Genomic DNA, 22629 nt, shown 5'->3' on the forward strand with positions numbered 1-22629 from the left:
GGCAGGTAGTGCTGAGGAAGTGGGGAGGCTGCAGAAGGATCTAGACAGTTTGGGAGAGTGGTGCAGGAAATGGCTGATGCATTTCAACGTGAGAAAATGTGAGGTCTTGCACTTTGGAAAAAAGAATCCAAGCATAGACTACTTTCTAAACGGTGAGAAAATTCATAATGCCAAAGTACAAAGGGATCTGGGAGTGCTAGTTGAGGATTCCCTAAAGGTAAACATGCAGGTTGAATCCGTGATTAAGAAAGCGAATGCTATGTTGTCATTTATCTCAAGAGGGTTGGAATATAAAAGCAGCGATGTGCTACTGAGCCTTTATAAGGCTCTGGTTAGGCCCCATTTGGAGTACTGTGTCCAGTTTTGGGCCCCACATCTCAGGAAGGACATACTGGCACTGGAGCGTGTCCAGCGGAGATTCACACGGATGATCCCTGGAATGGCGGGTCTAGCATATGAGGAACGGCTGGCGTTCCTGGGATTGTATTCATTGGAGTTCAGAAGGTTAAGGGGAGATCTAATAGAAACTTACAAGATAATACATGGCTTAGAAAGGATGGACGCAAAGAAACTGTTTCCGTTAGGCGAGGAGTCGAGGACCCGTGGGCACAGCCTTAGAATTAGAGGGGGTAAATTCAAAACAGAAATGCGGAGACATTTCTTCAGCCAGAGAGTGGTGGGCCTGTGGAATTCATTGCCGCAGAGTGCAGTGGAGGCCGGGACGCTAAATGGCTTCAAGGCAGAGATAGATAAATTCTTGATGTCGCGAGGAATTAAGGGCTATGGGGAGAATGCTGGGAGGTGGAGTTGAAATGCCCATCAGCCATGATTGAATGGCGGAGTGGACTCGATGGGCCGAATGGCCTTACTTCCACTCCTATGTCTTATGGTCTTATGGTCTTATGATCTTAATGAAAGGAGGAACAGGTCTGAGGAACTAAATGGCCTACTACTTCTGCTATGTTCCTTGTTCCTAATACATTGAAGGAGGGTCAATTACAGTGGGCGAATTCAATGTCAAATCAAACACAGAAAGAAAATTTAAGAGACGAAAATGATTACAGGAGGGGTAAAAGAAAGAGGCGGAACAGAAATAAGATTAAAATAGCTTAACATTTTCGAAATCTCTAACAACAATTCACACTTAAAGGAACAAGATACTCCATTTTTAATTATTCACCTCCTGGACAATGATGATTGGCAGCCATTAACAGTTACTCTGGCTGGAATTCTCCATCTGCTCACTCCAGCTGGTTTCTCCCATCCCGCTGCAGTGAATGAAGTTTGGGCCGTGCAACAATTCCTCCATTCCGCTGGCAGCGGTGGCGGCGTGAACTGGGCTTGGAGAATTCCGGCCCCATAATTGTTAAAAAAACTCAACTTTCTGTGGCAGGTTAATGGGCAGTTAATACAGAAATGCAGCAACTGCATGTAACTCATTGCGAGAATAAGGAGGCGACGTCTATTTTCATCAACTCATGGCAGAGCGATGCAAATTAGACAGCAACTGTTGACGATTTGCTGAGCACGTGTTATCTTCCTCTCATCACACGTTTCTGTCAGGTTTGAAAAACACGATTGTGCGTCGTTCACACACCCATTATTTGTTTCTGCAAATCCTGGGCCAACATTCTCTGGCTGGATTTGGCTCCCTTTTCCTGCTTTAACCTGCAGCTGAATTGTAGGAAACTCATGGCAGATGATTATCTGTAGCTTGGCCATTGTGCAAATTCCATGCATCCTTGATGTTCACTCTTCTTACAGGCAGCTGCCATGCCAAAGCATTTATGTCCTTTGATGGTCGGTTCTGCTTGATTTCTATCTGATTGAATTAACTATCAACCAGGACGTTTATCTGGAGTTTATTTTACACAAAAACGGAAATCTCGTTGACAAAGAATGATTTTGCTTTTATGATGCTATTACCATAGGAATGTCACCGATGACCAGTCTGTTGGGTAGAGTACATTCTTAAAATTCTGTACTTGGACAGACACATGGTAGGGTGGAATTCTCCCAGCAGACTCAATGGCGGGGAGAGGAATGAGGGGAGAATGCGGCAGGACGTCCAGAATTTGGGTTTATTCCGGCGTCAATTTCTCATAGGATCTTCTGCCAGTGCCTGGCATGCTGGATTGGGAAACCCGCTGGAGGCTAACGAAATTAATTTGCATCCTGCTAATGATATGCAAATGAGGGCCCGATCATCGACACCCTATTTTCCACTGTGGAAACGCGTTTGGAACAATATAGCATGCAGACGTCGGGACTCATTTGAATAATGCCGGGCCTACCACTGGACTTCGAGGTGGGGGCTGCTGGGAACCCTGGAACCTGGAGCACTAAAGCACTGAGTAGGGGGAGAACATCTATAGCTGGAACTTCCAGATTCGGTGTCCTGGAGGTCCATTTTCCAGCTACAGAATTTCGGGCTTTCCACCTTTCAATAGTAGGTCAGTGATATTGGGTGTCTTTTCAATGTGGCACCTGGATTCGATGGTGGACTATGTGCCATCACCCCTACACCATCACAGAATATGGTGCATAATTAATGAGACCGTGGCTGGAGTTATGGTGGACAGGGTTCTCTCAGCCCAGGCCAAGCCGGAAAATCGTCGGGATGGGTGTGAATCGCGCGACGCCGCCCCGAACCAGGTCTGCCGATTATCCGGAGAACGGAGAATTGGCGCTGACACGGTCGGCGCAGCGCCAGAACGGCCCCGCTCCGGAACGGCCCCCCCGGTGATTCTCCACACGGGTTGGGCCGAGCGGCTGCGCTAAAAATCCGAGTCCTGCTGGCGCCATCCACGTGTGCTCCTACCCGGCGGGACCTTGGCATGCATGCACCTGGGAGCGGCCTGGTGGGGGTGGAGGGGGGTCCGACACTGGGGGAGGCCTCCGCTGTGGCCTGGCCCGCGATTGGGGCCTACTGATTGGCGGGCCGGCCTCTCGGGCTGGGGGCCTCTTTTGCTCCGTGCTGGCCCCTGTCGCCCTACGCCATGTTGCGTTGGGGCCGGCGCAGAGAAGGAAACTACTGCGCATGCGTGCATTGGCACCAGTCCCACTGCCTATGCGCGCATTGCCACCGGTGCCACTGCGTATGCACAGACCTGCAGCGCCCATCTAATGCCGGCATTGGCAGCTGGAGCGGCATGGGTCGCTCCACTGCCGTGCTGGCCCCCTGTAGGGGCCAGAATCGCTGCTCCTGAGGGTATGTTGACGCCGTCGTGAAACGTGACGGCGTTTACGATGGCGTCAACACTTAGCCTCAGGATCAGATAATCCCTCCTGGTCTCCACAATGGGAAATGCACCATGTTCCCACCCCCGCCATGGGATTTAGTCCCAGTATAGGAGCTTATTTTCCATGCAGTTAGATTATTGTTGATCAGTCCATCTAATTAATTTACCCACTTTGATTCAGTAATCTCTATCCAAACACGGATGTAAATTCTCTTTTTTCAAACTTAGTGGGCGGGATTCTCCTATCCCGCGGCACAGTGTCCACGCCGTCGTAAACGCCGTCGCACTACAGAGAATCGTGTGCCGGCATCGGGGCGGCGTGGCCCGGTTGCGGGCCAGGGCTGGCAGAATCCTGCCCCCGGGTACCCAATTCTTTTTATTCCCAATTAAGGGGCAATTTAGCATGGTCAATTCACCTCCCCTGCACATCCTTTTGGGTTCTGGGGATGAGACCTATGCAGAAATGGGGATAATATGGGGCAAATTCCACAGTGACAGTGACCCGGGGCCGGGATCGAACCCGGGTCCGCGGTACGGTGAGGAAGCAGTGCTAACCACTGCACCACCGTGCTGCCCCTTCGGAAGCAAATTCTACCCACCTCTGGAAATCAGGGCTTCAGAAATGGAGCTGAGCTGGCCTTTAGTGTAGGCTTTTCAGTGCAAAAGCTTAGTGTGGGCAGTGCAGAATTTTGCAAGGGGAGCCCTGACTAATTTGTGTGTGAAAAGCCTGTTCATTAGTAGACTACAGTAAGAAGTCTTACAACACCAGGTTAAAGTCCAACAGGTTTGTTTCAAACACGAGCTTTCGGAGCACGGCTCCTTCTTCAGGTGAATGGCCATTCACCTGAAGAAGGAGCCGTGCTCCGAAAGCTCGTGTTTGAAACAAACCTGTTGGACTTTAACCTGGTGTTGTAAGACTTCTTACTGTGCTCACCCCAGTCCAACGCCGGCATCTCCACATCATTAGTAGACTAGGTTGGAGAATATTAACTCCCATCAAAAATTCTTAAAAGGGCTGTGCTTGCTACTAAAGGGAAAGGTGTGTCGGAGCAGGTGACATAAAAATGGACTAATTGGTAATAGTGGCAGTTTATTGTGAAGTAGAGACAGCAATCATGGGTCACCTCATCCTGACCCAGCTATTTATGGAGTGATTTATAAACAGGGGTTTCCGTCTAGAAATGGTTGTAGATTAAATACCTCGGGTGTAATTACATTTTTCCACTCCGCATAAATCCCTCTCCCTCATTTAAATCATTTAGTATGTTTATCCTCACTGCTTTACATGGTCCGATTGAAAAGGTGACAGTTGCAACCCATAGCCTCAGTTTTTTTCTTTGCTGCAGATTGTGTATTACAAAGTTATGCAGTCAGGCAAGAATTCTAAAACTGCATGGGGGCAGTGATTAGCACTGCTGCCTCACCGCTCCATGGACCCGGGTTCAATTCCCGCCTTGGGGGACTGTGTGGCGTTTCAACTTTCTCCCCGGTCTGCATGGGTTCCTTCCGGGTGCTCCGGTTTCCTCCCATAGTCCAAAGATGCGCAGGTTAGGTGGATTAGCCAAGGTTAAAAAATTGCCCCTTAGTGTCTAGGGATGTGCAGGTTAGGTGTGTTTACGGGGATAGGGCGGGGGAGTGGGCTTAGGTAGCGTGCACTTTCAGAGGGTCGGTGCAGACACGATGGGCCAAATGGCCTCCTTCTGCCCTACAGGGGTTCTATGATTCTAAAAAGCTGAAGGGAATGATTAAACACACAATTCTTCTGTAAAAATACAGGTCAAATAATTTGTGTTCAGAACGTTCAAGCCTGTGGTTTTCCTTTTAGAGTTCAGTCTTAACACGTCAATATACATTGAAATATTACTGCATTTTTTGATTTTTGATGTACGATGAAGTGACGGGCCATGACATGATGTAGCAAGGTCCCAAAACAGTGTCTGCCTTGAAGTTAGACATGACCGTGTATATTTAGAATTTTTATTTTTTTGTGCGGCAAAGTTGCTCCAAGTGTATGCTGATAATGGCACGGCGCGGGGCTTGAGTGAAAAGGACTGTACATCTCCTTAACAATAAGGTTGAAGGATTAGGAAATTAAAAGTGCAAGGACTGAGAAGGCAGCATAAATTGGAGCAGGTAAATTCAATGTCAATCATAGAACATAGAACATAGAACATTACAGCGCAGTACAGGCCCTTCGTCCCACGATGTTGCACCGTCCTGTGAAACCCTTCTAAAGTCCCTCTACACTATTCCCTTATCGTCCATATGCCTATCCAATGACCATTTGAATGCGTTTAGTGTTGGCGAGTCCACTACTGTTGCAGGCAGGGCATTCCACGCCCTTACTACTCTCTGAGTAAAGAACCTACCTCTGACATCTTTCCTATATCTATCTCCCCTCAATTTAAAGCTGTGTCCCCTCATGCTGGACATCACCATCCGAGGAAAAAGGCTCTCGATGTCCACCCTATCTAATCCTCTGATCATCTTGTATGCCTCAATTAAGTCCCCTCTTGACCTTCTCTCTAACGAAAACAGCCTCAAGTCCTTCAGTCTTTCATCATATGATCTTCCCTCCATACCAGGCAACATTCTTCTAAATCTCCTCTGTACCCTTTCCACTGCTTCCACATCCTTCCTATAATGTGGCGACCAGAACTGCACACAATACTCCAAATGCGGCCGCACCAGAGTTTTGTACAACTGCAACATGACCTCATGGCTCCGAAACTCAATTCCTCTACCAATAAAAGCTAACACACCGTACGCCTTCTTAACAACCCTCTCAACCTGGGTGGCAACTTTCAGGGATCTATGGACGTGGACACCGAGATCTCTCTGCTCGTCCACACTACCAAGAATCTTACCATTAGCCCAGTACTCTGCCTTTCTGTTATTCCTTCCAAAATGAATCACCTCACACTTTTCTGCATTAAACTCCATTTGCCACCTGTCAGCCCAGCTCTGCAGCTTATCTATGTCCCTCTGTAACTTGTAACATCCTTCTGCACTGTCCACAACTCCACCAACTTTAGTGTCATCTGCAAAAAGAAAAATTGGGTTGAGAGTAAAAAGAGAAAGGGAAAAGTAAATAAAAAGTAAACATTAAAAAAATACATTTTAAAAATCTGCAACAACAATTAAAACCTGAAGGAATGAGATTCTGCATTTATGATTGTTCATTCTCAATGCCAGAGGTTGATTGGAGGTAAATAATTAACACTTATCACTTTGCATGTCAATGGTGATGAAGGCAGCTCGATGCCATTGTTGCAAAATTAATGGTTGGACAGCAGAACGCGAACAGCAATGTTTAGATTTCTGTGTGTATCTGTGCATCTGCTTCTTGCCTGTCATTGCTGTGCAATTTGCATATAAATTAACCTTCTGTTATTTTGGCAGAAAATCTGAGCCATTGATAGATTTTTTTCTCTGTGTAAATTTTAATGTTGATGTACTGCTGTAAAACATCATTTCCAAAGTATGATTTTTGAATACTCAGAGCATAAGTGTAGTTTTAAGAAATATTGAAATATTAATGACTATCGACGGTGAATCCTTGCTTAAATGCTGTTTTCATCAGCTGATTAGGTTAATGAGTAAAGTTACAAACATGCACCTTTGAATTCATTTCAGTTGATGCAATAATTACAATACTAAAGAACTTGATTAAAACAAATTCAGTAGCTGTTCAAAATATTTTGTATTGTCCTATTTGACATGTTGTAAACTAACAGAATGTAGCCAGAAGCTCTGAGCAATTCAGGAAGATGGCATTTACAGAGAAAGAAAGCAGAAACTAAATCTAAGGGTATTGGACAGTGATAACTGTGAGGCAGTGCTGGTCACAAAAGAGGCACATTAGTTGGACATTTTTAGTGGTCCCTCATGCGTGCAAGATCTCACAAGTTTATTTATCCAGGTTCCAAGGGTCTGCTTTCAAAGGGGTGACTCTACAGACATGCAGTGTCACTAGATTTAAAGAAAAATGCTCATCAGAGCTTAAAATAGTAAAGACTAGAAGATGAAGGAACTGCTATGAGTAGATTTAATGTTAACACATGAAACCGAGATTAATGCAAAGAAGGTGTTGCCATTCTTAGACTTACTATTTGTGTACAGTGTAATGTGGTGTGCGAAGTGTCTCATACTCCTTCATTCACAGTGGGAGGGAACACGTTTTGCTGAAATATAGTTCTGGCCACTTGTAAAAAACAGATGTTTTTATTCATGCAAAAAACAGTGAAGTATTAAACTGAATACATTTAAAACATAAAATTAACATAATACTTTGCGATAACATTTGGACATTATTGATACAGTGGGCAGGAGAAATGCAGTTTGTATACTCACTTGATTTTACATAAAGTTGTTGATGACTCCACAATAATAATTAACTAGAGAATCAAGGATTAGGAGATCAAGTATGTAGTCATGGGAAATACATTTAAAATAAAACTTAAAACTAGTCTAGCCGTAAATTGATATGCTACAGATGGAAATAGGTTAGGGGTTGGTACGTTTGGGATGACTCTTAGAGATTCTTGCCTTAACACCTCCCCTATGGCATTGCTCACAGATACTTGAGAATTTGAAGTGGGGTTTCTGATGTTTATCATTCCCCTTCTATAGCTTAAACAAGACAGCAGTTTGCCCAACAGTGATCTGGTCCCAAACAAAGAAATAACTAGTATCTTCATACAATATTTTTTCCCCCAAGTATGTGGGATGGAATGAGATGGTGAGAAATGAAGAGGTGGGACAATGTGGACTGCATAATTAATGAAGCCTGTTTCGGCCGATATGGATTCCGACCACCCCCACAGTCGGAAACACTCAGTTCCCGCCCCCTCTGCAGGACTTATCCCAAAATGGAGAATTGTGCCCGAAGAGTTTTATAGCAGCAGATAGCATTTATTTACCACCTAAAAATCAAGGAGCCAGCAGTTTACAATTGTGGGGAAGTATCAGTGCTGCAGCATTGAATAGTAATGTTTACATGCTGCAATTTTCAACTGTGCAGATAGACCATCCGCCCGTTTCCATAGTGTTACACAAGGTGGATGGCGCAGAAACAGGTCTTTTATTCAAACTGTCTGTAAGGAGTTTTGCACATTCTCCCCATGTCTGCGTGGGTTTCCTCCGGGTGCTCCGGTTTCCCCCCCCACACTCCAAAGATGTTCAGGTTAGGTGGATTGACCCGTCTAAATTGCCTCTTAGTGTCCAGGGATGTGTAGGTTAGGTTAAGGAGTTATAGGACTAGGGTGGGCAAGTGGGCTTGGGTGGAGTGCAGACCCGAGGGGCCGAATGGCCTCCATCTCCGCTGAAGGGATTCTACGAAAAGAGTCCCATATCTTGTCCAGTGGGAGGTTGATCAAATATCTAAATCTGTTTGTTGTGGTTCTGTTTGTGATTTTCACGTACAGATGAGCGGGGTGGAACCAAAGAAATGTGTCATGATCATCTCCCTGGGACCAGGGGGTGCATGGGTGCTTTGCCAGCAGTCAGTTCCAGCCTACTGCCAGCTCATGCAATCTGATTCGAAGTTATACCCTGGGCTCCCAATTGCCCTGTGTTTTCTTTTTTCAGAAACGTAACTGGCAATTAAACTTACTTCCTAATTAGAACTTTCAAAAGATAAAATTGCTCCATGTGTGCTTTGCAGACAGATGTATTTCTAATGAGTTCAACAGACCTAATGATACTGCAGGAAAGTGAATCAGAAATAATGCCGTCCCTAAGGAAGTGTAACCTCCTGCCCATCAACATGCAGCCTCTGAGAATACAAACTGCGTAACAGAAAGAGCAAAGTTCACAATAAGCTTTGCTGTTTATCACAGTGTGGCGGGTCGTTGATTAACTTTACTTTAGGCTTCACTGCAATTTCTTTTCCAGTCTCAACAGATTGTCGTACTTCCTGTTTGCCACTGCTTTGCTACACCGATTCAGAGAGGCTGGTCGAACTGGAAAACACGAATATCGTCAATATTCCAAATCTGCGTTATATTTCCTCAGGGGGAATTTCTTCATCCTTTTTTTATCCGTACTATTTTTCAGAAAAAAAGGGCTCTAAATACAACCCAAGAAGTCACACCTTAGTGTGTGTTTTATTGACCTGAGAATCCAGGGAGCAAGTTATGTATGGCACTGATTAGCACCCGCTTCATATCGTGAATTGTTCAAGTTTAAATGAGCAAGTTTATGCCCAACTGCTCTGTGTGGATTCTCTGCTACCTTTCCAATTGCCTTGAATTTTAAAAGGCAGTTTGACATTTCTGAATACCGCGTTTTCGGGCGGGAATTGTATTTTCCGTTGAGCATGTTACTTTCCATGCTGAATATACTGAGAAAATCAATTTTACCTTTTGACCTTTCACTGTGGCGTACCAAGAAATATCAAAGCCAAATAGTGCACAGCATGATCGCAAAAACAGCACTGAGATCAATGTGTTTTCAGCACTGTTGGTTACAGGATAAATATTGGCCAGACTTTGGGAGAACTCTCGTGCGCTTCTGGGAATAATGTCATGGGATCTTTTATGTCAAGCTAAGAAGTGGGGCCCTGTTTAACATCTCATCACCCGCCGCTGGTGTCTATGTTTTTACGTGGTCTACCTTGTGTTGTATTACGTATTTTCAGTTTATTTTATTTTCTTTTTCATGTACTTAATGATCTGTTTGAGTTGCTCGCAGAAAAATACTTTTCACTGTACTTCAGTACACATGACAATAAACAAATCCATTCCAATCCAATCTAAAAGATGACACCTCTGACAGTGAAGCACACACTCAATGGGTGGAAAATTATGGGCTAACTTCATTGCAATGTTAATGTAAGCCTACTTGTGACCAATAAAGATTATTAATATACTCCAATTTCCCTCCCAATATGTAACACCTCACACTTCCATGTATTGAAGTGAATTTGGCATAGTTTGTCCACTTGCAAATTTTGTCCAGATTCCTCTATCGTTTCTCGGTTGCTTCATCGGATTTAGCTGCTTCCCTGTGACACACTTTAGGATCCTTTGCAAATCTGGCACTCCTGCGTTGTCTTTCTTATTTTAAGAAAATAAATTTAGAGTACCCAATTCATTTTTTCCAATTAAGGGGCAATTTAGCATGGCCGATCCACCTACCCTGCACATCTTTGGGTTGTGGGGGTGAAACCCACGCAACGCGGGGAGAATGTGTAAACTCCACACGGACAGTGACCCAGAGCTGGAATCGAACATGGGACCTTGGCGCCGTGAGGCAGCAGTGCTAGCCACTGCGCCACCGTGCTGCCCCTCCTTGTCTTTCTTATAGCAGGTGAGTCACTTGAGGAGAATCTCAGTCCTTCTCTCTGAGGCACTTTCGAACTGCCAACATCGCTCCCTAAACTATTATCTGCTACTTGTTCACATTCAGAAAATTCGGTATCCGTTTGTGGTGATTGTTGCTAAAACAATCTACACAGCATAAGAGGATCACCAGGCTTGTGGGGGTGGGGGAGGGTGGAGGGGAGGGGGGTAACAATAGGGTATGAGAATGGGCAATCACCCCCGGAGGTGGAGTCCTGTCTTGGGCAGAAGAAATCTAGAAGTCAAGTAGGGACTGGGGTAGCTGGTGGGCTGCTCTAGGGCAACTGTGTGGCTGCTGGCCTCTCTACCGCTTTTCTTAATAATAAATACCTTTCATGTTTCTAACAAAGTCTGTGAACATGCATCATTATACTCTTTCTACCTTTGCACCTAGTTTTTTCACTGTTTTCAGCTCGTGTGGCAGCCTCTAGTCCAGTACCTTCAGTGTTTACATATTGATGCACTTCATACCTACTGGTTGGTGGCCTTTATTCGTTCATGGGATGTGGCCATCGCTGGCTGTGCCAACATTTATTGCCCATCCCTCATGTGGAGGCAGTTCAGAGCCAACAACATTGCTATGGGACTAGAGTCACATATAGGCCAGACCAGGTAAGGATGGCAGATTTCCTTCCCTAAAGGACATTAGTGAACCAGATAGGTTTTTACAATAATAGTAATAATAATAATAATTAGACTTTTAATTCCAGATTTTTAATGAATTCAAATTTCACCATCTGCAGTGGCAGGATTTGAACCTGGGACGCCAGAGTATTCTGGGTCTCAGGTTTACTAGTCCAGTGACAATGCCACTATGCCTCCATGCGGAGGCGGTGGCATTGTGGTATTGTCACTGGACTAGTTTGAATACAGCATCGTAGTGATGCTATTAATTACCAGATAAAGTAGCACAGTGGTTAGCTCTGTTGCTTCACAGCACCAGGGTCCCGGGTTTGATTCCTGCTTCGTTCTCGTTATCTGCACGTTCTCCCCGTGTCTGCATGGGTTTCCTCCGGGTGCTCCGGTTTCCTCTCACAAGTCCCGAAAGACGCGCTGTTAGGTAATTTGGACATTCTGAATTCTCCCTCCGTGTACCCGAACAGGCGCCGGGCTGTGGTGACTCGGGGATTTTCACAGTAACGTCATTGCAGTGTTAATGTAAGCCTACTTGTGACACTAATAAAGATTATTATTATAAATCACAAACTGTTTTGCTTTCTTCTCAGGAATGTTAAATGCTCCTGCCTGAACCTAACTCATTAAAGATGTCAGTCAGTGTTTGCACTCCTAGCTGTTGCCTTGAAGTAATTCATTCCCGCATGTAGGAATCAGGTCTGTTAAAAACTACAATGCATTTTATTCAGAGATGTACTCATTCAAGTCAAGCAGATTTCACATATAGGTTGCCATGTTGCCACTGGTAACAGATGAAAGAGGTGTGACTCGTCTTTAGTTGGAAGATTTATGTATAAGGAAGAATGGATTCTTGAGTGTTACTATACTGAAGAATAAGAAATGAGCTTTTATTTAGTTCTGTTTTTAAAGGACAAGTTATTAATAAGGCTAGATATCCTTTCCAACTAAGTATTTTCCCTTAATTAGTGTATGTGTATTACAGCTCTGAAAGTTACAGGTACAAAAAGTGCACAGGTACAGAACGTCCCTGAGGAATATATTCTAACCGATCTGCGACCTCTCAACAAATAACAGGCAGTCCCTGTGCTGTTCAATGGAGCTAAATGTTGTAGTGTCATATTAGCTAGAGACATGTAGACGAGATGACGTTGGACTTGCAGCAGTTGAAACATGAGAAAAGGGATGCAGTGAGGAAAAGTATCTCTAATCAAATGTTGGCACTGTGAGGAAAGTAAAAGCCTCTGCTTGGCTATGTAGAGCATGTCGTATCTCTGTGTCTTCTTGCATACAGTTAAGGTAAGTTGTGACGGAGTAAGGAAAAGCTGCTTTCAGAACCTTTGTTCCGGATTGTTTACATACATCGATTTAAATTTTGGATACTAATACCTCCTAAAATACCATGTCAGGTGAATGACAGGGATTTTATCACTGGCTTCATGATGACAATAAGATTTATGTTCATGACCCAAAGAAGATTAATATTAAATTCATTAAGGTCAGGTTTTAATTCTATTTTGTTACATTAAGATGAAATTGTATGTGTAGCATTCTGCCTAACTGAATGTCACATCGTAAGGGTAACTTTGGTATCTTGCAATGTTAAAAATACGGTGGTTGGTAATCATTGCAATAATAACAATTTCAGTAGTTATAAGCGTGTGCCAAAAACAAAACGGTTTTGTTTACTTTGGTATTTTATTCATACAGATGAGCTGAGTGAAATGAATGTTCATGATGGTGGTATGTGAGTTAGAAAGATTATTCAGTGATTATGTATTGTGTAGTTCTGCCTCATTAAAGCAAATGTAGTTTGGAGTATCTGACATACAACACCCTTTATCTGTTTGAAAAGTGTTTGTTCACCAGAGTGGTTGCTGTTCTTTATCTGTGATTCTGTCTGCAGCAAATTCCGAGATTGCCCAAGGAGATGATAATGTTGCAGTTTCCTCTCCTGCCTCTCGTGGCTGAGTGTTTACATGGGTGCTGTAAGATATTGATTAGCACAGACACAAAAGGTCAAGGTCACATCTGTGGAAGAAGGGAGATGTTGTCGAGGACAGACATTATTTAATACTGAACAGGAGCTCAGCTCTCCTTAGCAAGAATGTATTCGTATATACGGGTGTTGCATTTATTATTACACAGTTAAGAATAGTGAACCCCCAGTTTTATCTCTGTTCACTTGTCTCGGACAACAGAGTTTTGCTTACCTTGAACGTGACTTGAGAAGATCCATTCTTGAAAGGTTTCCATAATTTCCTGGATGTTTGTATCAATAAGGAAGGCCTGACATTCCAGATTAAAACAGGAAGGCACTGCGTCATTCCAGCTTGTAAATGGAAAGTCTGATGCCCACTGGGCTGCCTTGTTTGAGAGAAGTCTGGAAGGAAAATGTATTGCTTACTGGTTACCAGTTATGCGTAAAAGGATTGTAAATAACCATGTCCAAAAACACAATTGAGTGCAGAAGAAATGTTAATTAGGTTTAGTTAGCATATCCAAAAGGAACTTTCGTTAGAAATGTAAAAATAAATATCCCCCCCCAACCCCCATTTATGGCTGATTTGCTCTCTCCATCCGTGTCGCTTTCTACAGAATGAGAGGGGAAATCTGTTCTGTAGATTCTTAAACAGCTAGTATTATGCCAGTTTTTTTTGTTCAGTTCTGGCTGCTTTTTCTCCTCTTCCCTGCTTCCAGTTCCCCCCCCCACCCACCCCACCCTTCACTCCCACCCCCATCAAAGAAAACCAGTTCACCCGAGGGCCACAGATAATAAAACTTCTCAAGAGATAATGTGCTGATTTAGATTCTGATCTTTTGGATGAGAAGCCAGCAGTCAAGCTTAGGTTTCTAGTTGTGTCAAGTATATAGAGAAGGAACTTTGGCTATTTGTCACTTCCAATCTATCAATTGCAGACAATGCTTTATGTGGTAAAATGTGCGCTAATTTAGGTTAGAATAGGATAACGCAGTATCAGAGCATCATTCTATTTAATGCATTTGATAACTGTTTTTAAATTAGGGTCAATCTATTTTCTAGTCTTTCGTGTGAAATATGTAGGATCCTGGGCTACAAATGTGTTTTACTAATTGCATATGAATGATGTTATAACTCAAGACGTGACAATCTACTGGCAGTCCATAAGTCAACAAAGTTTAATGAACATGGAAGCGATAATTCAAGTTAATTGGATCTGAGTTCAGGGTAGTTTAATATAATTTCTCTATTAACTTTTATGTCTTGAGTAATTTGTAATTGTAACACAGAGGCACTTTAATTCTGGAGAGCAATTAGTTCCATAAGCTCTGGCAAAGCTTTCCTTAATTTGTGCATTTTTGTAAAGTCATATTAGGAGTAGAAACTATTTAAAATTCTTGCCAGTTGCTTACTTCTGTCATAAATATTGGTGCAATTCATGGATTTTTGATAAATTATTTTTTTTTAAGAAACATTTTATTGAGGTTTTTTTGGTATTATAATAACAAAATAAACATTGTGCATGAAACTATAAACATAGTGCAAAAGCCGTCTCCCTCCCTTACAGGTCCCACCTTTATTAACCCCTACTCCAAGCTAAACTAAACCCCCCACCCCTTCTGCTGACGATTAATTTTCCGCGAAGAAGTCGACGAACGGTTGCCACCTCCGGACGAACCCTAACAGTGACCCTCTCAAGGCGTTGGATTTTCTCCAAACAGAAAGCTAGCCATGTTAGATAGCCAGGTCTCCACTTTCGGGGCTTTGAGTCCCTTCAAGCTAATATCATCCGTCTCCGGGCTACCAGGGAAGCAAAGGCCAGAACATCTGCTTCTTTCTCCTCCTGGATTCACGGGTCTTCCGACACCCCGAAAATCGCCACCTCTGGCATCAGTGCCAGCCTTGTTTTTAACACCGTGGACATGACATCTGCAAACCCCTGCCAAAATCCCCTGAGCTTCGGACGTGCCCAGAACATGGGGACGTGGTTCGCTGGTCCTCCCGCACATTTTGCACACCTGTCTTCCACCCCAAAGAATCTGCTCATCCGGGCTGCTGCCATATGAGTCCGGTGAATGACCTTGAATTGTACCAGGCTAGGCCTGGCACATGTTGCGGATGCGTTGACTCTACTCAACGCATCCTCCCATAGACCATCCTCCATCTCTCCTCCCAGCTCGTCCTCCCACTTGCGCTTCAGCTCCTCGGTTTGCGTCTCCTCTGACCCCATAAGTTCCTTGTAAATGTTAGAGACGCTCCCTTCTCCCACCCACCCTCTGGAAACTACCCTGTCCTGAATCCCCCTGAATGGTAGGAGTGGAAAGGTTCACACCTGTTTACATTGGAAGTCCCGCGCCTGCAGATACCTGAATTTGTTTCCCCTTGCCAACCCAAACTTCTCCTCCAGCGCCCTCATATTCGGAAAGCTCCCCTCTAGAAACATATCCCCCATCCTCTCAATCCCTGCTCTCCGCCATATCCGGAAGCTCCCATCCACACTTTCAGGGGCAAACCGGTGATTATTACAGATTGGGGACCAGGAAAATGCTCCCTCTGCTCCCACATGTCTCCTCCATTGCCCCCAGACTCTCAAGGCCGCCACCACCACGGGGCTGGTGGAGTACCATGCCAGCAGAAACGGCACAGGCGCAGTCACCAACACCCCCAAGCTGGTGCCCTTACATGAAGCTGCCTCCATACGCTCCGATGCCGACCCATCCCCACCACCCACTTTCTGATCATGGGTATATTCGCCGCCCAGTAAGAGTTACTAAAATTTGGCAGCGCCAGCCCGCCCTCTCCCCGACTCCGCTCAAGCATTACCTTCCTTAATCGCGGGGTCTTTCCCGCCCAAACAAAGCGAGTGATCACTTTGTTGACCCGTTTAAAAAAGGACCGCGGAATAAAGATGGGGAGACATTGAAACACAAACAGGAATCTCGGGAGGACCGTCATCTTCACCGTCTGCACCCTCCTAGCTAATGACAATGGGGGCGCGTCCCAGCTCCGAAAATCGTCTTTCATTCGTCCCATTCCCGCACCACTTGAATGCCTAGGTACCTAAAACTTCCCCCTACTAATCTAAACGGCAGCTCCCCCAATCGCCTCTCCTGTCCCCTCGTCTGGACCGCAAACATCTCACTATTCCCCATATTTAGCTTATACCCCGAAAACCTGCCAAATTCCCCTAGAATCCTCATGATTTCTTCCATCCCCTCTATTGGGTCCGATACATACAGAAGCAGGTCATCTGCATAGAGTGGGACTCTGTGCTCCACCCCCCCCCCCCCCCTCCCCCCAGACCAGCCCCTTCCAGCCCCTTGAGGCTCTCAGAGCAATTGCCACTGGTTCTATAGCTAGCATGAACAACAGTGGGGAGACGGGGCATCCCTGTCTCGTCCCCCGGTGCAGTCTAAAATAGTTCAATGTTTTCCTATTCATCCGTACGCTCGCCACAGGAGCCTGATACAGCAATCTGACCCAGTCAATAAAGCCCCGCCCAGATCCGAAACGTCCCAGTCCCTCCCATAGATAATCCAACTGTCTACCCTTAACAAACGGCGTCTGGTCTTCCCCAATAACGTCCAGAACACATTCCTCAATCCTGGAGGACAAAAGTTTGGCCAGCATCCACATTCAACAGGGATATCGGCCTGGAGGACCCACACAGCTCCGGGTTCTTGTCCCGTTTCAGAATCAGCGAAATTGTGGCCTGTGACATCGTCGGGGGCAGCACCCCTCTCTCCCTTGCCTCATTGAACATCCTCATCAACACCGGCCCCAAAATCCCAGAGAACCTTTTATAAAACTCCACTGGGTACCCGTCTGGCCCCGGGGCTTTACCCGACTGCATGGCCTTCAGACCCTCCAACCCGATCAGGGCCCCCAGCCCTTCTACCAGCTCCCCGTCCAGCATTGGGAAATTCAGCCCCTCCAAGAAGTGCCTCATCCCCTCCGGCCCCGTAGGGGGTTCTGACCTGTACAACCTACTGTAGAAGTCCCTAAACGCCTTATTCACCCCTGCTGAATCTCCAATCAGGTTCCCATCTCCGTCATTTACTTTCCCTATCTCCCTGGCTGCCTCCCTCTTTCTAAGCTGATGTGCAAGCATTCTGCTGGCCTTCTCTCCATACTCCTACATATCCCCCCCCCCCCCCCCCCCCCACCCCCCTTGCCTTTCTCAGCTGCTCCACCGCCCTCCCTGTGGTTAATAAGCCAAACTCCGCCTGTAGCCTCCGCCATTCCTCTGCCTCTGGGGTCTCTGCATACTTCCTATCGATCTGTATTATTTCCTTCACCAGTCGGTCCGTCTCTGCCCTGTCCACCTTCTCCCCGTGGGCCAGTATCGAGATCAGCTCCCCTCTGACCACCGCCTTCAGTGCTTCCCAGACCACCGCTGCTGAAATTTCTCCCGTGTCGTTGACCTGCAGGTAGTTCTGAATACATTTCCTCAGCCGCTTGCACACCCCTTCGTCAGCTAAAAGTCCCACATCTAACCTCCAGTGCGGGCGCTGGTTACTGTCTTTACTAACTTGCTGGTCAACCCAGTGCGGAGCATGGTCTGAGATTGTGATCGCCGAGTACCCCGTGTCCACCACCCCTGTCAGTAAGGCCCTGCTGAAAATAAAGAACTCAATCCGAGAGTACACTTTATGCACGTGTAAGTAGAAGGAGAACTCCTTCACCCTCGGCTGCCCAAATCTCCTTGGATCCACACACCCCCCCCCCCCCCCCCCCCCCCCCCATCTGCTCCAGGAACCCTTTTAGTTCCTTTGCCATTGCTGGCATGCTGCCCGTTTTTGGGCTTGACCGGCCCAAGCCAGGGTCGATAACTGTATTGAAATCCTCTCCCATGACCAACCTGTGCGAGTCCAGGTTTGGTATCTTCCCCAGCATCCTCTTTTTAAACTCCACATCATCCCAATTTGGCGCATACACATTTACTAATACCACCTGCACCCCCTCCAGTTTCCCACTGACCATAATGTACCGACCTCCCACATCCGAGACTATTCTACCCGCTTCAAACACCACCCGCTTATTGACCTGGATCGCGACCCCTCTAGTCTGAATCTAGTCCCGAGTGAAAGATCAGACAAACCCAGCCTTTCCTCAATCTAATCTGGTCAGTTACTCTAATGTGCGTCTCCTGCAACATTACCACGTCCGCCTTCAGTCCCCTAAGATGCGCGAACACATGTGCCCTCTTGACCGGCCCATTTAACCCTTGAATATTCCAGGTAATCAGCCTAGTTAGGGGGCTCATTGCCCCCCCCTCCTCTTTTTTGGGCCCGCCTCCAGCCCATGCTCTGCACCTCCACCGTCCGCCCCCAGGCAGCCTCCGCCCCGAACTTCTCTCTGTCCCTTAGCCCAAGTCCTTCCCTCATCAGCAGAACATTTCCCCCCCAGCGGCAACACTCTGTAACCCAACCCCTTTAATAAACCAAACATATGCACACCCCCCACTACGCTTCCGTGAGCTAGTCCGCCCAGCTAGCTTGGTGGCCCCCATCCCTGGGGCCCGCTCATACAAACATACTCCAACATCAAACAATCCCCACACAATTGCCTAACAAGCACACCTCCAGCCCCCAACAGTGCAAATGAAAACCTTAACTCACTCAGCTCTGCCACTGGTCCCAAATCAATACAGAAGGCATTACAAGCAGCTTCCACCAAACAAAAATTTGGAACCTTTTTTTAAGGAACAGAAATCAAAAGAAAACCATGAACGTTGCAGCAAAGTTCAAAAGTTCTCAGTCCACCAGCATAGAACTGTACAGCACAGTACAGGCCCTTCAGCCCACGATTTTGTGCCAAACCAGTCCTTTCCTTTTCACAAAGTCCAGCGCGTCCTCAGGCAACTCGAAATAAAAGTGCTGTTCCTCGTACGTGATCCAGAGATGGGCCAGATGCAACCGTCCGAACTTCACCTTTTTCTTAAAAAGGATCGACCTAATCTGGTTGAAGCCTGCTCTTCTCCTGGCCACCTCCGCACTCAGGTCTTGGTAGATCCGCAGGATACTGTTGTCCACTTACAGCTCCGTGTCTGCTTGGTCCACTGTGGAATGCGTTCCTTATCCAAGTACCTGTGGAATCTCACCACTATTGCCCTCGGGGGTCACCCATTCGTGGCTTCCTCGCGAGTGCTCTGTGAGCCCTGTCCACCTCTAAGGGTCGGGAGAATGCCCCATCCCCCAGCAGCTTCTCAAACATGTCCGGCATGTATTCCCCAGCGTCCGCTCCTTCGGACCCCTCCGGGAGCCCAACGATTCTCAAGTTCTGCCGGCGGGACCTATTCTCTAGGTCCTCCAGCTTCTCCAGGAGCTTCTTCTGCTGGTCTCTCAGCATCCCCACCCCCAACTCCACCGCAGTTTGATGTTCCTCCTGCTCAGCCAGCGCCTTCTCTCCTTCTGGATTGCCCGATCTTGGGCATCCAATCTAAGCGCCAGCCGCTCAATTGACCCTTTTATCGGGTCCAAGCAGTCCCATTTCTGCTCAGCAAAACCTTCCTGAATAACTGATGAATAAATTTTTTAACACATTCACATTTCCTGTTCTCTCAAGATTTTTAAGTCATTTGGGAAAAATGATTTACCAGTGTGAAACAACCATTTCTCAGTCTCAGCTTTTCACTGACATTTTGCCAAACTTCATTTTTATCATCGTGTGACAATGCGAACTGGGCCAAATACCAACTGAAAGCTTTAGGGAAGGAAAGATAAATCAAAGACATGGTGGCACAGTGGTTAGCACTGCTGCCTCACAGCACCAGGAACCCGGGTTCAATCTGGCCTTAGGCTTGTGTGGAGTTCTGGCCTTGGGTCTTTGTGGAGTTTGCACGTTCTCCGTATGTCTGCGCGAGTTTCCTCTGGGTCTGGGTGCTCCGGTTTCCTCCCACAGTCCAAAGATGTACAGGTTAAGTGGATTGACCCTGCTAAGTTTCCCCCTTAGTGTCCAGGGTTGTGTAGGTTAGATTCTGGGGTTGCGTGGATAGGGCAGTGTAGATGGGGAGTGGACATGGATAGGGTGCTCTTTCAGGGGATCGGTGCAGACTCAATGGGCCAAATGCCCTCCTTCTGCACTGTAGGGATTCTTGTGGTTAATTATGCAATTGCCAAATCTTCTAAGGCTAGGACTAATTGCTGTATAAATTCAAGTTTTTTTCCTTTTTAAACGAACCTTGAACTCTGACAAAAATGCAATTAAAGTCGGCATTATATACACTGAAAACATTAACGTGTCTCAGGAGGGAACTACACTTCTGACGTGATCTTGGATGTTTTGTTCTCAAGTGTGAGCTTCAGTGTAGTAAACCACGGTGTGACAGACAGGGATAGCGTACTGTCAGTGCTGAGGTCATGGAGAAAGGCAATCTACGCAAGCATTCTCCAGAGTCTATAGCGAGAGGTACTCCCCGAGCAAACAATGCTAACTGTGAGGAGGGAATGATTAAGGGCACTTCTCTGTTCCATAATAGTGAAAGGTTTGATAAAGCCCTGGAGTATTCCATTGAAGGTTCTGAAAACTTGGGTTTTCCTCCTCCAATTATACAGCATAGGGTGCAAGTGTGAGAGGACTGAAGACATAGAGGTGCTCCGATACCTCTCTCTGGTGGGTTCAGAAGTCTGAGGGCTTTTGAGTCACTTTGGGGCCTACCTGAAATGCTTGATACTTAAATGTTAGTTAACCAGCACAAGTAGAATTTTAAATTCATTTACGGGATGTGGGTGTCGCTGGCTAGGCCAGCATTAATAGCTTGTCCCTAATTCCCCTTGAGAAGGTGGTGGTGAGCTGCCTTCTCGAATCACTGCAGTCCATGTGGCGTAGGTACACTTACAGTGCTGTTAGGGAGGGAGTCCCAGCACTTTGACCCAGCGACAGTGAAGGAACGACGATGGGCAGTATTCTCCCCACCCCACCCCGCAGGGTGGGAGAATCGCCGGGGCGCCGTGCGAATCGCGCAATGCGATTGTCCCACCCCCACGAAACCAGCGGCGTGCAAATCACGGCAGGCCGCTCGGAGAATTGCCGCAAACAGCGAGCAGCGATTCTCCGACCCGGATGGGCCAAGCGGCCGCGCGTAAACGGCCCAGTCCCGCTGGCACCATCCACACCTGGTTGTTGCCGGCGGGTACTCGTCACGAACGCTTTGGGGAGCGGCCTGTTGGGGGGGGAGAGGGGGGCTCCGTTCCCGGGGGGGCCTCCGGAGTGGCCTGGTACGCGATCGGGACCAACCGATCGGCGAGCGGGCCTCTCTGTCGGCGGGCCTCCTTTCTTCTGCCAGCAAGCCTGGATCGGGGTGGGCTGGGGGAGGACAGCCACCGCGCATGCACTAGTTGGCACCGGCCCAACTGCGCATACGCGGTACCCAAGGCTTTTACGTGGCGCCGGGTCTCTGACGCCGCGCTGAGGCCCCGCCCCTGTAAATCCCGCGACGCCCCTGCTGGCCCCACGGAGGGGGGAGAATTGAGGTCTGGGTACGGGCATCGACGCCGGAGTAAAATACTCCGGTTTTTACTCCGGCGTAGACACTCCCGCCCGATATATTTCCAAGTGTGTCTTGGAGGGGACCTTCCAGGAAGTGATGCTCCCAGATGTTTGCTGCCCTTGTCCCTCTAGATTGTAGCAGTTGTCTGTTTGGAAGATGCTGCATAAGGAGTCTTGGTGAGTTCCTGCCAGTCATCCTGGAGATGGTACACCCGGCTGCCAATGATTGTCAATCATTGTTTGTTCGCCTTTACATTGCACCGATTATGTTTTCAGGAAGTCAAAAGCATTTCACAACCTATGAACTTCTTTTAAATATAGTCACTGTTAACTTTGGAGGCAAACACAGTGTCAATGAGTAACTACTTAATATATTTGAGGAATGAATGTTAGAGGATTTCCTGATATGTTTTGAAAAGTTACCAAGGAATTTATTAGATCTACCTGACTCAGGAGATGGGTGTTGGTTATCCAAAATTCCACACCTCGAACACTCCTTTATTACTGGGATGTGAATGTCAGTCTTGGGGTGGGATTTTCATCCAGACACGCCAGAATCGCGAAACATGATCAGGCACAGGATCAGCCGCAAATCGAGGCTGGCGCCGGCTGCCCACCGGAATTCCATGCCTCATGCCTCGACACGAATAAAGGCCAATGGCATATCATTAATGGGCCCGACCCGGCATTCTCCAGGCCTCCCGCCGTGCTCCGCCTCCGCCAGGCAAAAACAAAAGGATTAGGCGGAGTTACTGGGTGGGCTTGGGTGGGGTGCTCTTTCCAGGGGCCTATGCACTCGATGGGCCGACTGGCCTCCTTCTGCACTGTAAATTCTATGATTCAATGAGTACTGACGGCGAGGTTCACTTGAGGTATTTAAAACAGGCGCTGTGGCTGCTGAGGGAGAGAGAGGAGGCAAGAATTGTTCCCAAAGGTGCAG

At 46.8% G+C, this 22629-nt stretch overlaps 1 protein-coding gene across 2 annotated transcripts in view; it reads left to right on the forward strand.

Annotated features, from left to right (window-relative positions):
* The window catches only part of ptprr (protein tyrosine phosphatase receptor type R), a 281259-nt gene that overhangs the window by 46885 nt on the left and 211745 nt on the right, over window positions 1-22629 (forward strand). The window contains exon 1 of one of the 2 annotated variants that reach the window (XM_038780901.1): window positions 12384-12517. The exons of the other annotated variant lie outside the window; for it this stretch is intronic. Coding sequence (XP_038636829.1) covers window positions 12482-12517 — 36 coding nt within the window. The 5' untranslated portion in view covers window positions 12384-12481. Of the gene's footprint in view, window positions 1-12383; window positions 12518-22629 lie in introns of those variants that run through there. 2 annotated transcript variants of the gene reach the window in all.

Source organism: Scyliorhinus canicula, chromosome 20 (genome assembly GCF_902713615.1).
Source record: "Scyliorhinus canicula chromosome 20, sScyCan1.1, whole genome shotgun sequence".
NCBI lineage: Eukaryota > Metazoa > Chordata > Chondrichthyes > Carcharhiniformes > Scyliorhinidae > Scyliorhinus > Scyliorhinus canicula.